At 37.8% G+C, this 16,577-nt stretch overlaps 1 protein-coding gene and 1 non-coding gene across 2 annotated transcripts in view; both read left to right on the forward strand.

Annotated features, from left to right (window-relative positions):
• Positions 1 to 16,577, forward strand: part of HSD17B12 (hydroxysteroid 17-beta dehydrogenase 12) — a 173,980-nt gene that overhangs the window by 130,350 nt on the left and 27,053 nt on the right. Inside the window, exons 5-6 of the mRNA XM_036862379.1 lie at positions 2,235 to 2,299; positions 3,147 to 3,191. Coding sequence (XP_036718274.1) covers positions 2,235 to 2,299; positions 3,147 to 3,191 — 110 coding nt within the window. The remainder of the gene's footprint in view (positions 1 to 2,234; positions 2,300 to 3,146; positions 3,192 to 16,577) is intronic.
• On the forward strand, positions 14,470 to 14,575 carry LOC118900329. The gene has a single exon (XR_005021108.1). It is a non-coding gene; the product is annotated as a U6 spliceosomal RNA (small nuclear RNA).

Raw genomic sequence — 16,577 nt, forward strand, 5'->3', positions numbered from 1 at the left:
ACGTTCTCAGTGTTGACTGTGTTTTCTTTTAGAGTTGTGTTAAATAGATGATCACGTTTTCACTGTATGAGTAGATAGCTTTGACGGCTTTCCTTTGCCCAATTAGCAGAGACAGATCTGAAGATTTTCTGTTGTAAATACAGCCTTACCCAGAGTAACACTTCCTTGCTTGCTTAGTTATGTGTGGGCTTCCTTAGCTCGACTTTGGCCTTGTAACAGAAGTTGCAAAGATTGCAAAGTTAACTGTGCTGCTTACAAAGTTCCTGGATTTTTTTCTTTAATCCATGTCTGGACTTTAAATATTTATAATTACACTCTTCAGTTTTCTTTAGAATTTTGAAATAGAGCATTAGTATTTCCATGGGCTAGAAAGAGATCTGAAGATAGAAAGTTTTCTAGATACAGGAGAGTGAAAAGAGATGGAGTTTGCTGTATGTGACAGCATTTTCTTTATTTTATTTTTTAAAAAGTATTTATTTGTTTATTTGGCTGCGCTGAGTCTTAGTCGTGGCACGCGGGATCTTTTAGTTGTGGCATGTGGGATCTAGTTCCCTGACCAGGGATCGAACCCGGGCGCCCTGCATTGGGAGTGCAGAGTCTTAACCACTGGACCACCAGAGAAGTCCCCAACAGCATTTTCTTGAAATCGTGAAGAATGTTACAATTTGGCAAAAACCTTTCCTTGAGGTTTCTGTAATCTTAAACTGACTTTGTAAAGAATATTTTGTTTATGCATAGTGTTTTAACAGATATTTTGGTTGTTGCTGTTTCTCTTAGTAACATTATAATAAGACATTCATCATTTATAACTCTGTAGATGGTTAAGACAAAGTTGAATGAACATAAACCCTCACCTTCAACTAGTTTTGGCTTAATTGTTAACAGATCTTTTATAGAATTGATTCCTAGACCTCTGGTGGGTGGAGAACCTTTTGAATAAAATAAAAATAAAAATGGATTTGAACCTGCTATTCTTTTTTTGTTTAGATACCATCCCTATTCAGATGGGCAAGAATCTGAGTTAAATACAGTTTGCTTTGCTACTGTCCTTTGCCTACAGACTTTTCAGACAGGTTTCAGTGATCTTGTTCGAGCCATCCTGACCAAATTGTACCAGTAAAATCTTGAGACTCACAGCCTGAAGTGACTGGCTTACTGCTAAATATAGAACCCTTATTGACTTCCTTTGAACTGCTAATTTTGTTAGTCTATTGAAAAAGTTACTATTACTACTATCAGGTTTATCAGGCACAATTCCTTATAAGCTTGAGCAGAACTATCAGAATTTCATTATCTTTTTGCTACTGAAAGCTTTCTTTTCTAATACTCTACCGTTTTATTAAACATTGCTATCAGATTTCTGTTTATTATCCAATTATTACTCACAGTTTTTCCTGAACTAAATACTGAATGAAGGCATAGGATGGCTTTAAAGTAGTGGTTAAGAGCCTAGCCTCTGAAGTCAAATTTCCTGAGTTTGAATCCTAGCCTTACTTTGCTCTGTGACCTTGCGCAAGTTATTTAACCGCTGTGAACTTCAAGCCTTCCCGCATATCCCAGATGAGGTCTGGGACAGGCTCCCATAGCACTCTGTACTTTGCAATGAAATAATTGTTTTATTCCTTTTTGTTTAGTGCCTCTCTCTTCCTACTGGATAGTTTGCTCCATGATGCCAGAAACTGCCTTTTTCTTTATGGTTTTTCTAGTTCCTGACACGTCTTGCACATAGATGAATGGTAAATTTTGTTGAATGATTAAGTGAGCTCTCATTTAAGAGGTGAAGAAACTGAGATGTGTATCATGCGTGACTTACCCCAATTCACACATTTTCTGAAACAGTTATAAGTAGAACTCAAGTTTCCGGTCTCCTACATAATAGTACTTTCCGCTCTTTCTACTACACTATGGAAGTTGAAGATCTAGAGAGGGGTTAAGCAATATCTACAAATAATTGTATTACAGAGGCAGAATACACACATACTTCAAGGGGCTAGGGAAATTGAGAGGCAAATAAAAAGTCCTTTTGCCAGGAGTTGGGTATAGAAAGGCTTAATGAAGGAGGAAACATTTGAACTGTCCCTACAGGTAGATTTTGGAGAGACAGGTCACTCTAGACATAAACAGCATTTTATGTAATTGTATGTATCATCTTAGTTGATATCTTTAATCTCTTTTTTTTCAATAAATCTCTAAAATGTATATGTTAGCCAGCTGATGATCTTGTCTTATTTCAGTGAACAATGTGGGAATGTCATATGGGTATCCAGAATACTTTTTGGATGTTCCTGACTTGGACAGTGTAAGTCGTTCTTTATCGATTATGGTCACAAAAAGAATGCACGTAGGTATGTGTAAGACAATATGGTATAACGTTCAGGCTCTGAGCACTAGAGTCCAACTAACGACCGAGGTTCACACCCTGGTCCTTCTACTCTACCTGAGTTCCCCGGGGAATGACCCAACCATACTTAGTCTCCCTTCTCCTGTCTGTAAAATAGGCAGCTTTACAGAGATGTTAGAAGGATTGAATGAGAAAATATTTGTCACCTCATTTGTACAGAACCAGGTTCAATAATAGCTCCAGTTTTTTATTATCATTTTTATTATATCAAAACAGCTCTGTTTAAGTATCAGGATTCTAAACATCAATTTAAAAACCATAAATGTGTTAATATTAATATAAAGCAATATGGTTGATTCAGATAAACTAGCTCTACCAAAATGAAAGGTATATCCTTGATGCATGTATAATTCTTTAATAAAAACTAGAAAAGCATATCATTGAAGGAATATGTAAATTAAAAAAAATTGTTGAAAACCTTAGATTCAATAATTTCTCCTTTCCATGTTAGCAGAGAGGAAACTGCATATTTATTTTAGGTTTAGTATGTCTTTTTGCTTGCACATTTCACTTGTACATATACCTTGAATTTTGTATATTAGTATGAATTGCTGCATTTGGTAGAAACGTACTGTAACACAGAGTAAAATAAAATCTGCCTCTTTGCCCCAACTCCTCTCATTTTCCAAGTTCTTTACTGTATCTGGGGAAACTTTCAATGCACCTCTGGATCACTTGCATATGTATCTAATATGGTTACTTCCATGATCAAATCTATATAAAATTATCAATATTTCTTTTGCAGACCATCAAGAAACTGATAAATGTTAATGTTCTTTCTGTTTGCAAGGTAAGCAGCTTCTTTATAAATATGCCATCTTCTTTTGTTTTTTTTTCTATTTAAAAACACTGAATCAGTTTGTTCACTTCAGTCAGCTCTTGTTTTGATGTAAGTACATATTCCAGATGAAAGCAATCTATTTCCTCGTGTCTTCAGGAAATAGAACTAAATACCGAACAGGTGTCTGTATAGTTTTACTTTTTAACAACTGAACATTTATTAAATGCCTCCTATATGCAAGCACTGTAGTAGGCCCTGGGACTATACAAACTAACTTAGGCTGAAGATTGATTTTTTTTACAAAGTTTTCATCTGTATATAATTCATCACTGATAAATTGTTTCCATTCCATATCCCCTGTGGTCTACGTAAGGTGATGAGCTAAATGTTGTGGGAAAGCATTGTATGGGCAGTGTGGGACCATAGAGTAATGAGAGTTATTTTTATTAGCCACACATGAAAACTACTCTCATTTCTAGTTGCTAGGTGTTCATTATAGCCATGTCACTCGTATATGCCAACAAAAGACACCACAGCTAATATATGATAAAAGGACGAATAGCTAGGAAGTATGAGCATCTGAACACCATTTCCCCTTCTTTTTTTTTTTTTGGCCACACTGTGCGACATGCAGGATCTTAGTTCCCTGACCAGGGATCAAACCCCTGCAGTGGAAGTACGGCGTCCTAACCACTGGACTGCCAGGGAATTCCCATTTCCCCTTTTAACAGTAACTACAGTGAGATATCATACCTTGATTATACATACCAGACCAGAAGAAAATATCGTCTGAGGCAGAATTTCCATACGTAATGTGGGGTAGTTTAAATTTGAACATACTGATGGAAAAGCCTAATTATTTTCATTAACTCTTATATACTAATTTAAGAAAACCAAAAAAACATTTAGCTCAAAACTATTTGAAGTGACCAGATAAATATAAATAAGAACGTAATTATTAATTTTTACTTTATGGCATAGTCTTGATCCTTTTTTCTATTGTGATATTTAAAAGAAAAGTTCTCCTTGGGTCTTCATTTCCTGAGAAATCATAACCCTTACATGGTTGATTTCAAGTTCAAGGACCCTAAAATCTTATGCCTTGATCAGCTTTTCGTATATGGCTGTGCTTCTCCCTGTGTAACATATATGTTGCTTTTAAAGTATGTAGTTAATTCAGTCTTTATAATTTCAGCCTTTAGCAATATGGTTGATTCAGGTAAACCAGCTCTACCGAAAAGAAAGCTACATTGTCGATGCATGCACACTGTGTAACATTTGGTAGCTTGCTACCTAAAGGCACCTCTAATGAATCATATTGTAATATGACAAATGATTTTATAAAACAAATAATCGCTGTATCTCTTTCGTTGTTGTTATTAACCAAGATTTTTTCTCAAGTAAGATTCAGTGTGAGGCAAACTATCAATACAAACAAGTGCATCTGTGAGTAGCTTTGGATCAAGACCCACATGCAGAAAATTAATGCTTTTAAAAATGTGGTTAAGGGGATTTCCCTGGTGGTGCAGTGGTTAAGAATCTGCCTGCCAATGCAGGGGACACAGTTCGAGCCCTGGTCCGGGAAGATCCCACATGCCGCGGAGCAACTAAGCCCGTGTGCCACAACTACTGAGCCTGCGCTCTAGAGCCCGCGAGCCACAACTACTGAGCCTGCGTGCCACAACTACTGAAGCCCGCGCTCCTAGAGCTCGTGCCCTGCAACAAGAGAAGCCACCACAACGAGAAGCCTGCACACCACAACGAAGAGTAGCCCCCGCTCGCCGCAACTAGAGAAAGCCTGTGTCCAGCAACAAAAACCCAATGCAGCCAAAAAATAAAGAAATTTTAAAAACAAACAAACAAAAAACGTGGTTAATGTGCATGTATCTGTATAGTTTTAAAGGTATTTCCCTTGGCATACTATGTAATCATTCTTCAATAATCTGTATGAGGTTTCAAGTTAATTAAATAACTCTATCATTTACTAGTTATGTGGCCTTGAGTGAATTACTTACCCTCTGTGCTTCAGTTTTTCATCTATAAATTGAGGATGATAATTCTCTTTACCTCACAGAGTTGTTTTGGGAATTAAAGAAGGTAATATGTGTAAACCTGTTTAGAAAAGTGCCCAGATCATACTAAAGCCTCTAAAAAATGTTTCTATTACTTTGTTAAACTCAGAGGTGATAAAGATTTTTAGTAAACATGTGCAACTGTTACTTTTTTAACAAGCAAATTATTATTATTTTTTTTTTTTGGCTGCATCGGGTCTTCGTTTTGGCATGTGGGATCTTTTTGTAGCGGCATGTGGGATCTTTTTGTAGCGGCACGTGGGCTCTGTTGCAGTGCGCAGGCTTCTCTCTAGCTGTGGCTCACAGGTTCCAGAACGTGTGGGTTCTGTAGTCTGCAGCCTGCCAGCTCTCTCGTTGTGGCACGCGGGCTGAGTTGTCCCGCGGCACGTGGGATCTTAGTTCCCAGACCAGAGATGGAACCCGCATCCGCTGCATTGGAAGGCAGATTCTTTACCACTGGACCACCAGGGAAGTCCCATAGCAAGCAAATTTTTTGATCAAAATTAATATCACTTCTAGTCTATAGTTTGTTTTATGGTTTTGCATTTTGAAATGACTGATTTGTACTATTGTTTTGATAATCTTTTCTAATACGTTTGTCCAAATGCTTAAAAATAATGAGAGTTAAAAAATAATGAGCGTTTTATTATGTACATGTGTTTCATAATATATTGTAATGAGTTAATCATGAAAAATATTTTACAGTGTTTAAATTGTATTTTATAGAATTGTGGGGTTTTAAAAAATATCTTTATTGGAGTATAATTGCTTTACAATGTTGTGTTAATTTCTGCTGTACAACAAAGTGAATCAGCTATATGTATACATATATCCCCATATCCCCTCCCTCTTGCATCTCCCTCCCACCCTGCCTATCCCACCCCTCTAGGTGCTCACAAAGCATCGAGTTGATCTCCCTGTGCTATGCAGCAGCTTCCCACGAGCCATCTATTTTACATTTGGTTGTGTATCTATGTCAGTGCTACTCTCTCACTTTGTGCCAGCTTCCCGTTCCCCTGCCGTGTCCTCAAGTCTGTTCTCTACATCTGTGTCTTTATTCCTGCCCTGCCACTAGGTTCATCAGTACCATTTTTTTAGATTCCATATATGTGCGTTAGCATCCGGTAATTGTTTTTCTCTTTCTGAACTTACTTCACTCTGTATGACAGATTCTAGGTCCATCCTATAGCATTGTTAATGCTAGCTCCAAATTAGTCTCCTGATAATTTTAATTCCTCTATCAGATAAACTGTGCAAAGTTTTTACTCTAGATACGTTAGTATCTTCACCTGAGATCTCCTGCTTGTCAGTACTTCCGTGTTTGTATACCCTTACACTCTAAAACCCTGGCTTCCTCTGTCTCCCAAAACATGCATGTTGGGCTGGCAGTCTACAGAATAGTAGTGATAAAAGGCCAAGGTCCTGACCTTGATCTGTGAGAACCAGTCAGCTTGCTGTGCTCTGCAGTCACACACCGCATCCTTCAAGCAGCATCTGAGCACAGATCAGCGTGTGCTGGTGGTGGTCACCTCATGGCCCTGCTTAACGATGAGTAGTACAGTGGCGGGAGATGTGGATGAAGCACCACCAGTTCCACAGCACTGGAGAGGATCTTTCCGTTTTCTTTAAAATAATGATGAAATAATAATGAGGCACCAGTCCTAGTATCTTGACAAATTATAAAATGCTTCTCCCACCTCTTTATTCTTCCTCTTCCACTTTCTTTTTTCCCATGGGCATGGACACTTTTTCCCACGAAATGAGTTAGAGACAAATGCCAACTTATTAAACATCGTGCCCTATCATATTGTGAGCCATACTGATGGGAAGTATCACCAGCAGAAGAGCTGGATATACGCTTAAAATTTTTACATGTGAACCTCTTTTTGCAAGTCACATCCCATTTACAAAGCACTAAGGGAGTTTGCTATTTAAAACACTTTTTCGTTAAGCCAAACAATCATCCTTTAATTTATCTTTCATGTAAATATGCATTTTCCTGTCCCTTTGTGATAGGTACTTTTAGTGGAAAAACAATTCAAAATTCTTGATTTATTCATCATGGAATTAGTAACATCTGGAGGACAGCCAGTTAGTCTTCACTGTACTATAGGCAGGATCCGGGTCATTATCATCTGTGTCACACAGTGGACTAGTGACCGTTCAGGTGTGGATATGGTTTGATCAAACAGCAGGAGGTGAGTGGTGTGCAGTGACCAGAAAAGTAAATTAGGACATGATTGTGCAGATCCTTGAGTGCTGTGCTCAAGAGGGCAGAGAGCCTTAAAGTAGAAACAAGGTGTGATCTGGTGTACATTTTAGAAAGACAGTTCTAGTGGCAGAGTGGCCCGGCAATGTGTATTTTATGGTACGTGTGTTGATCTTGTACTGAGAAGGGACATTCACCTTGATGGAGTTCTGTGTCTGTCGCTCCCAGGTTTAGTGTTCTTTCGTGCTGCTGTGATTTGCCCTATAGTATATTTTGATGAATTGTGCCTATTGTCCTTTAGTTGACTGTGTTATGTTGCAGGGTCAGGGCTACATTTTCAGTATCAGTGGCTGTTTGGAGCCCTGGGGTAACTTAAAAGAAGATGAAAATTAGTCTGGCTCTAGAATCTTACAAGGTTTTCTGGTGGCTGGATATGTGGGGAACCAGGGCATGGATGTCTGCAGCCTAATGCCTTAATAAATGCATCGAAAAAGGCTTATATGAGAAAGAGAACAACCTCTTCTCACCGTCAATATTGGTCCAAGTTTTATCTCCTCACCAAACCACATGATAGGGGCTGGCCATCTGAGAAGTGTGCCAGGAAAGATTGGAAAAGTCAGCTTGCCCTTGTGACCTTGGGTTTGTGCCCCTAATTTGGAGATATTTCCTGGGTAGGGCCCAGCATCTAGTTGGAAGCCTGTGCTGCCTCATGAGTATTGAATGACCTGGCTTGACCTTCCTTCAGGTCCAGGATTAGTGCTTGGTCCATGTGTTCCCATCCTGTATCAATAGGTCAGATGATAAAAATTGTATCAGTCCCCCATTCCAATAGAGGAATAATAGAAGTGAAATATCCTGACCGAGGGAATTACAGGTCATCAGCAGATGAAGTGGCGATGAGTGGTCCCCAGAATATTGAGGAAGAAATATTAATAAGAATAGTTGTGACTGTAGACCCCTGATGTTCAATTAAAGAGTCCAGATTAGCTCTCCCAGGCCTTTGTCTCTCCAGTTCCATCTGATTATTTCACTTTTCATCTTATCCAATAATTTAGGATTATTCCTTTCTTCTCTCTCAGTGACTTGCTTAACTGGGCTTTCCCTTTACCAGGTTAGTTGAGGTAACCCAAGGGGTATTTAGAAGCCTTGTTGCTTGCTTTACAGTTTTGCTCTTAATACCTTCAGGGTTAAATTTAGTCTTGTTCTTATTCCCTGCAGAGCAGGAACGTGCCAAGGTGAGGAGAGCAGTGGTGTGGAAATTGTACATAGGTGACTGATATGGCAGGTAGATCAGCCTTCACCTGGAAGAAAGGTCCTCCTAGCCAGGGCTTTTTTCCTTGTGATTTCAGATGTTCTGTGACTAAAATCTAAGGTAAGGCTTATTTCTCCTCAGGAACAATGACCTTTAGACCAGAAATGATGGAGTTTAGAGATAATTAAACCTCCAGTTATTGAACTACACCCTTCTACAGTAGTTCCAGTTTTATGCCTGGAAGGGGTTTCCATCTCAGAATACGGAGAGTTTGCAAATGAAATTGTTGTATTGCTATGGGTTATTACTAGAGAAATCATGGAAAATGGGGAACGTGCCACAACTCCAGAGACAGGTATACACAAGTCCACTTTGAAACAGGTAGCACACTGAGCACCAATCCAAAGACAAGTTCTGAAGCAGATCTTCTTTGCATTGTTTGTTACTGTTTTGAGATCACTTGTTTTAACATCTGCCACGTTCGGTGTTGCCTTCCTTCTCTAGGCCTGACTTTCTTTGATTCCTTTAATGACAGTTTTAGGACCTCAAGACACCGTAGACTCTTCACTCCTTTTCAAATGAACATGGCCCAAACCATATTACCTGCACTTCCCACAGTTTACCTAATAAGCCTTCTGAAGGTACTGGGCCCTGAAGCTGCAACTGGGCTTGGTGAATACAGTGGACGATAGGGAGTGGCCCTGCCTACACCTGGATCCCTTAGGAGATTTCCAGACTATCATTCTGACAAATAGAGGGGATGTCCCAACCTTCTTTTTTTTTTTTTTTTTTTTTTTTTCTTTTTTTTAAAGAAATTCACGTTATTTTATTTATTTATTTATGACTGTGTTGAGTCTTCGTTTCTGTGCGAGGGCTTTCTCTAGTTGTGGCAAGTGGGGACCACTCTTCATCGCGGTGCGCGGGCCTCTCACCGTCGCGGCCTCTCTTGTTGCGGAGCACAGGCTCCAGACGCGCAGGCTCAGTAATTGTGGCTCACGGGCCCAGTTGCTCCGTGGCATGTGGGATCTTCCCAGACCAGGGCTCGAACCCGTGTCCCCTGCATTGGCAGGCAGATTCTCAACCACTGCGCCACCAGGGAAGCCCCCAACCTTCTTTATTACCTTTCTTAGAGCAGAGAAGGAGGTGGGTGGAGGTGTGACCCAAGGAAAAAATTTATTAACAATTTCCACTTACAGTGAAGTACCACTGAGTTTTGTTTGTTTTAATTGGGAATGGGGAGGAGGAGTATTAAGCAGGGGATCAGAATTTAGTTCTTCCTTCGTCTGATAATCAGCCAAAGTGGAAACTTGAAACCATGTCTTATTAGGCGTGGTTGAAAGAACTAGAGATGTTTAGCATGGAGAAGGGACGCGTGACATCACACACAGGCACATGCGCGCACACACACATCTAATCAAGGCCAGTTAGTTCAAACTCCTAAGTATTTTGCAGATCAACTCACTTTTTATCCCCAGTGATAAAAGGTGAGTTCCCTTCTGATTCTAGGCCAGAGGTTGCAAATCAATTGTCTGTGGGCTGGATGTGCCTACCAGCATATTTTAGTTGGCTCCAGCTGTGTTTTCAAATTGGGACATTTCGCACCCAAATTTCTAGCTTCTCTTGGGAAAAATCTAAGACTAGGGTAACATAGACCTGAACTGCTGCATGGCAACAAGTGATTAGAGCTGAGTACCAGCTGAGCATGCTGAGTAATTAGGCCTGCACTCTCCAGATTACCACAGTCCCCACTAGTCTGACTTACTGCACTCATTTATGTTACCCACCTGGACCTTTTAGACATTTGAGTTCCTGTTCCCCTGTTCAGTAACTCCAAGTATTCAGTCTACTCAAACTGAATCATTGCTTGCTTGGTTGAGTTGAAGAATTTGAATGGCTTTGACTAAATCAATCTCTTCCATCCCTATGATTATCTGAAATCAAATCACTTAGAGTATGAGGCCCTTTGCATGCTTTTGAAAAGTCAGGTTTTTTTTCTCATAATACCACTATGTATTCATTGTACGTCACTTAGCCATAATGCTATGCCCTGCCCATGGGATAGACAATAATAATAAATGTTTGGATGGATGGACAGATGGATGAAAAAGCACAGGAGAAGCGCTTGTTTACTTTTTCTTACATGGATTTGCCTCTGGCATGTGACCTAGTACCAGTAGGGGGAGCCCTGTATTAATTTGGAAATCCGTCAGAAGAATCTCTGTTCAGCAGTCTAGTTGTATTTAATTTAGGGATTATGCTGAGAATTTATCCCCCCGACTCTGCCCCAAGAGTTCAAGTTAACAACAGTAGGAAATTTATAAACTGTAGGAAGGAGAGTATGACCCTCACCACTGCCCCCACCCAGGGCTTTTCAGAACGAAGACATTCCAAGTTAATATTTAGAGTCTTTTAATCCACTTGAAAGCAGCTATCATTAAGCTCTTAAAAATTTCCAAATTTGGGGGCACATTTAGCCCTTAGAGTCTCATAGGAATGGGCTGCTTCAGGCACAACCATAAAATGATGGGTTTGTCAAACTACATGACAACCACTCTTTCCATAGTTTTCATCTTAAAAACTGAGGGAGTAGTTGGAGATTGGTTCTAAGGTTCTTTCCAGCTCCAAGTAAAGCTAGTTTATAGGAGAAATGCCTTATAAATGGGTGAAAATGTAAAAATCTCTTTGAGAACTTTAGGAATTATTTTCTCCTACCTAAACCTGTCACTTTTGGAGAAGTCAGCTTATTTGGGGAAAACGTAAGTAATAGAAACTCTTAGCATTTTATAAAATGCTAAACTTAGAAAAACAGTATGTGATGGTATGTGTGTTCTTTTTCTTTTTGTTTAGAGTTTATAAATTATGGCTTTAGTTTCATTATAATTAATTGGCATTCAGTTCTCTGTTCTGGAAAGTTCTTTTCTTTTTCTTTTGGTAATTATTTTAACAAAATCAAACCAGAATTTATTATAAAAGGAAAAGTTTTTTATGGCGTGGGGCTGAATTTCAGGTTAAGTAATATGGGGTGAGGGGAAATGGCAAGGAGGGCTCATAACTTCCACAAAGACCTAAACATTAATAGAGAAGAAAACCAAACAATGCTCAGAGATCTCAAAGCACTCTAAAAACTTTATCTCATTAAGCTTTTCACCCCCTGCACAGTAAGTATTCTGTTAGCCATACAGGTGAGATTCTAAGAATTTCTAATTAAGTTGTATTTTTGGTACCACAGAGCTCAAATTATACCGTTTGTCAAAGGAAATGTGTGCTGTGTCATTCTAGTGTGACTTCAGTGGAGTTACCACCTCATTTCTCCAAAACAGGCATTGTGTAACATCGTTGTTACTTTACGTAATTCTTTTCGCTATTATACTGTGATTTTAAAAATTACTGCTAATGATTCCAGTTGAAAATTTGCTTAAGGCATTTGCATCTGCTTCCTTCTAATTTGTGTGGGTTCATTTTTCAGTTGCTTGAATTCAGATCCTGTTTACTCCAAGCAGGTTTCTCTGGGATAGAGGGCAGGGCAGAAGTGGACAAAGTGGCTATTTGTGGTGTCCTAATTATTTGTACTAATAGCTTGGATTCCTGGGGCTTTGCCCAGATTCTAGAGCAAGTTGTTACACTTCCTATTTATATATAATGGTGATACAGGTGTCAGTATTTGTTTTCTTATTTTACTAAAGTATCTTGAATTTTAATCGTTTCACTTGGGTTTTTAGTTATCTTTTGAGCACTATACAACAGTGTTTTCTCTATACTGTTCTCTCCAAAAAATGACCAAACGCCAGAGGTTACATGATATAAAAAAAGAAAAAAAATGTATTCCTCATAAAATTGTACTTTTATTGTAATAACTATCAACGTTTAGATTATACTTACATTGTTTTGGTCAATTGTACACCTATAATATTTGAAAAAATAAATCTTAAAAAAAAATAATTTGCTTGTAAAAAGAAATTATTTGCTTGTGAAATAATTGTGTAATTTGCATAATTTGCTTGTGTTACCAGTTTTCATACCAAACTAAAAAGTGGGAAACTCGGATTGGCTTTTGAGTATAAAATAAGGTTCCTTCTACAAACTCTTGATTACTGATGCCAGAGAAATGAAAAGAAAAAAAATTTATTCATGTTAGTTTCTTTTAGAAATGATACTGATTGTGGGTGCTCTTCTAATTACAAAAGCAATGCAAACAGTTGCCAAAAATATGAGAAATATTTCAGAATACTATGATGGATACATTTTAGTATAATGTCTTCAAGGATTTTCTAGGCCAGCCAATGCATTTTAAAAAAATTTTATTTATTTTTTTATACAGCAGGTTCTTATTAGTTATCCATTTTATACATATTAGTGTATATAGGTCAATCCCAATCTCCCAATTCATCAAGCCAATGCATTTTTGAGTCAGGTTATCTCAACTGAATGATCTAATAATACTGATTTTGATTTTGTATGAAGTAAATCAGCCTCTTATTTGTTTCCCAACCAGGATATACGTACTTGTGGCAATAAATACCAGTAAATATTTCACTCTTGAGTAGAATATGTGGTGTCCCCAAGAGAAATTGTATATTGAGCTATTGTCGGTGAAGACTCATTTATCTTTGTATATGTGTATACTCTATGGCCAGCTTGCATACAAAGTGATGTGATATCTTGGTATGAGATAACATATAGTGACGTTTCTCCCTTTGATTTTAGACATCTAGGACTTTTTTGTGGTAAGGATTGATGAAACCGTCACTAAAAAGTTTATATATAGAGGAAACATTTGTTTTTTTTCTTCTGCAAGAACTTAAAGCTCCCATTGTTGTAGAGGTACTATTACAGGACTTTTATCTACTTCTTAGGAAAGAATTAAATTCAAATTGTTTGCTGTATACTTTTGGAAACAGCCTCAACATAGGAGAAAACAAGTATAGAAGTCATGTTTACTACTATTTTTCTAATATTCTCAACCACTGAACTTACAAGGTATGGTAACCTTATTTTAGCGGTATCTTAAGAGGAACAAACATTTTCCTAGTACAGCAATTATCACCTGCAGATGGCCTAAAATAAGCATATTGAGTTAACTCCAGAAACAGCCTGTAAGCTGTGAGATGGAGTTCAGATAGATAGTGAGATTTCACAGAAACACTTGGTGTGTGTTATAAATAACCAGATATCAAGATACCAATCGATGCATATAAAGTAAAATGAGAATACTAATAGCTTAATTTAAATATCCTATGTAAAACTTGATGTTAAAGAGAATTTAATTTGATGTTAACGTAGTGAAGCCTCTCTACTTATACACAGAATATTGAGTTACTTGTATACACATACCCAGATAAAGAAGGCTTGAAATTGAATTTATTATGACATGTATTCTGAGTAGAAGGAAAGATAATTTAAGTATAAATAAAGGCATTAACCAATTTTATAAAAGCTGGCAGATTTCAGGTTAACGCTTCTTAGGCTTTTCAGTGTTGCTATATTTGATAGATCCGAGAAGATGGTCTATTTTATGGCAAGGAGAAATAATGTAGAGTCAGAATTTAAGAGGAGAAACCAATGAACAATGCAAAAGAATATAACTTTTTCATGAGTGGATTTCTGTTTTTGCTGATGAATCATTTGGTCATTGAGCATTCCACCAAGTGTTTCTGGCCCTTTAATAGCCAGGTACTGAAAACACTGCTTCTTCCTTTGGGTTAAGTTATTAAAACTTCTTGAGTTTTAATTCACCTGTATAAAGAATATATTTTAGTTCTCACTTCAGCAGCACATATACTAGAATTGGAACGATACAGAGAAGATCAGCATGGCCCTGTACAAGGATGACGTGCAGATTTGTGAGGTGTTCCATATTTTTGATGTTAACTAAACTTATTGTGGTAATCGTTTCACAATATATACATATATCGTTATGTTATATACCTTAAACTAATAAAAAGTTATATGTCAATTATATCTCAATGAAATGGGGAGAAAAAAGACTATATTTTGAAGATGTCCACACACTGATGACCATCAAGACTGATTTAATGTTTAGCATGCTGTTGATATAATTTTTTAAGTCAGATTATATCTTATGGGGTTTTATTTTGTCTCTGATCATTTCCTGTATAATCTTTGCCATTCAGAAAGGAGACATTTAATATATGACATGCGCAGTGTAAGGAAAAAACAGCTCCCAATGTGTGCATTTGTATTTCCTTAATATCCCAGCTTAAGGTGATATTTCTTATTGGACTGTATTTATGTGTACATAATATGTAATGTGTAAATGTACATCTTGGGGGAAAACCTGAGTTAAACTTTAAAACTCTGCACGACTGCTTATTAAATATTCAAATGGTACTGAGATCCCTGGTCAGAATAAAGGAATCCATCAGCAGATCTTGTAGACTTTCCTGGTAGTTCTCCAGATTGATCAGTGCCTACAAATCCCATCCCTTCTCTCCTTTTGTGTAGGAAAGCTGAACAGTTAGTGGCTACCCCTGTCAACTCTACTTAGCTACTTTGCACTTAACAAGTCTCATTTCCTTACTGCAAATGCGCTTGTGCGTGCGCACATGCATACACATGCACAAGCACACACACACACACACACACACACACACACCTACCCCTAGGTGAGAACATTTTTATTGTCAGTCTTCTCCTTCCTCATCCTGTTTCTAGTGATCTCCGGACTTCGGGGAACTGCATAATAGCTTCTTTTCACAAAATGCTTGGAGACCTCATTATAATACATTAGGTAAGCATTATGGTCCCCTGATGAAATGTACTAAATAAAAAAATGTTTTCAGATACAGCTAAGAATGCATATAATCTATCCTTACAAAGAAAATCCTCCACAACTGTTACCATGCCTGATGTACATCTGCTTGTAATACTAGCATGGGAAGCTGTCCGTGACGTATGATATGCACACTGCATGACGTATATAATAGGATGCACATATTTTTACTTCTTTGTATATTTCATCCATTCAACAAAAAGTTTTTTTAAATGCATTAATTCTAATAGCATATTGTAATTTCCTGCAGCTGTTTGCATTTTTGCATTCTATTCCCTTGATTAGAATTTTTTTTCTGCCTAGTGAACTCTTACTTATTCTTTCAGAACTTAACTGAACCGTAATCTGTGAAGCTCTACCTGTTTCCCCAGTCGTAACTAGTCCCTCTCCTAAGCGTTGGTGCCCTCTGTCCTTACTCCTGTTGTCCCACTCATAGCATTGTCGTGTAATGATTTATTTATATAAATATCTGTTCTCCTGCTCAGTCGTGAGCTCCCATCACCCAACCCTGATTCAAGTAACTAACATGTCTTCTACTGAATGGAAGAATGCCTGTTTATTACTTCGCATTGCTCCAGGCCATGAGTTGATATGCATAGAGCATTTTGAGAGCTCTTTTATTTCCTGTGTCTGATAAAGTAACATCAAATGTACTTTGTGATTCCAGTTCTTTAATTCTTATCCATATGCTTATTGAGATTTTCTTCAAAAAAAAAAGCTTTATCGAGGGATAGTTTATATACTCTATAAAATTCATCCATTTTAAGCGTATAGTTGAATGGTTTTTAGTAAATTTACACAATCTTGAAATCATCATGGTACTCTAATTTTAGAACAGTTCTTTTACCCTAAGAAGCTCCCAATTGAGGCACTTTAAAATATTGCTGGAACTGTCCAGAAATTTCTGTGTGGTGAGTTGAATTGGATGACCTCAAAATGTGTCACTGTTTTTGGCTCTCAACTGTGTTGGGCACAACATAGTTAAGGGAGGCCTAGATACTTAGTGGTGCTGTGTCCTGAAAGAAGAGTGCACGCTGGCAATAAGGGACATAATTCTCTTTCAGGGGCTTAC

The sequence above is a fragment of the Balaenoptera musculus genome, chromosome 8 (assembly GCF_009873245.2).
Source record: "Balaenoptera musculus isolate JJ_BM4_2016_0621 chromosome 8, mBalMus1.pri.v3, whole genome shotgun sequence".
Classification (NCBI taxonomy): Eukaryota; Metazoa; Chordata; class Mammalia; order Artiodactyla; family Balaenopteridae; genus Balaenoptera; species Balaenoptera musculus.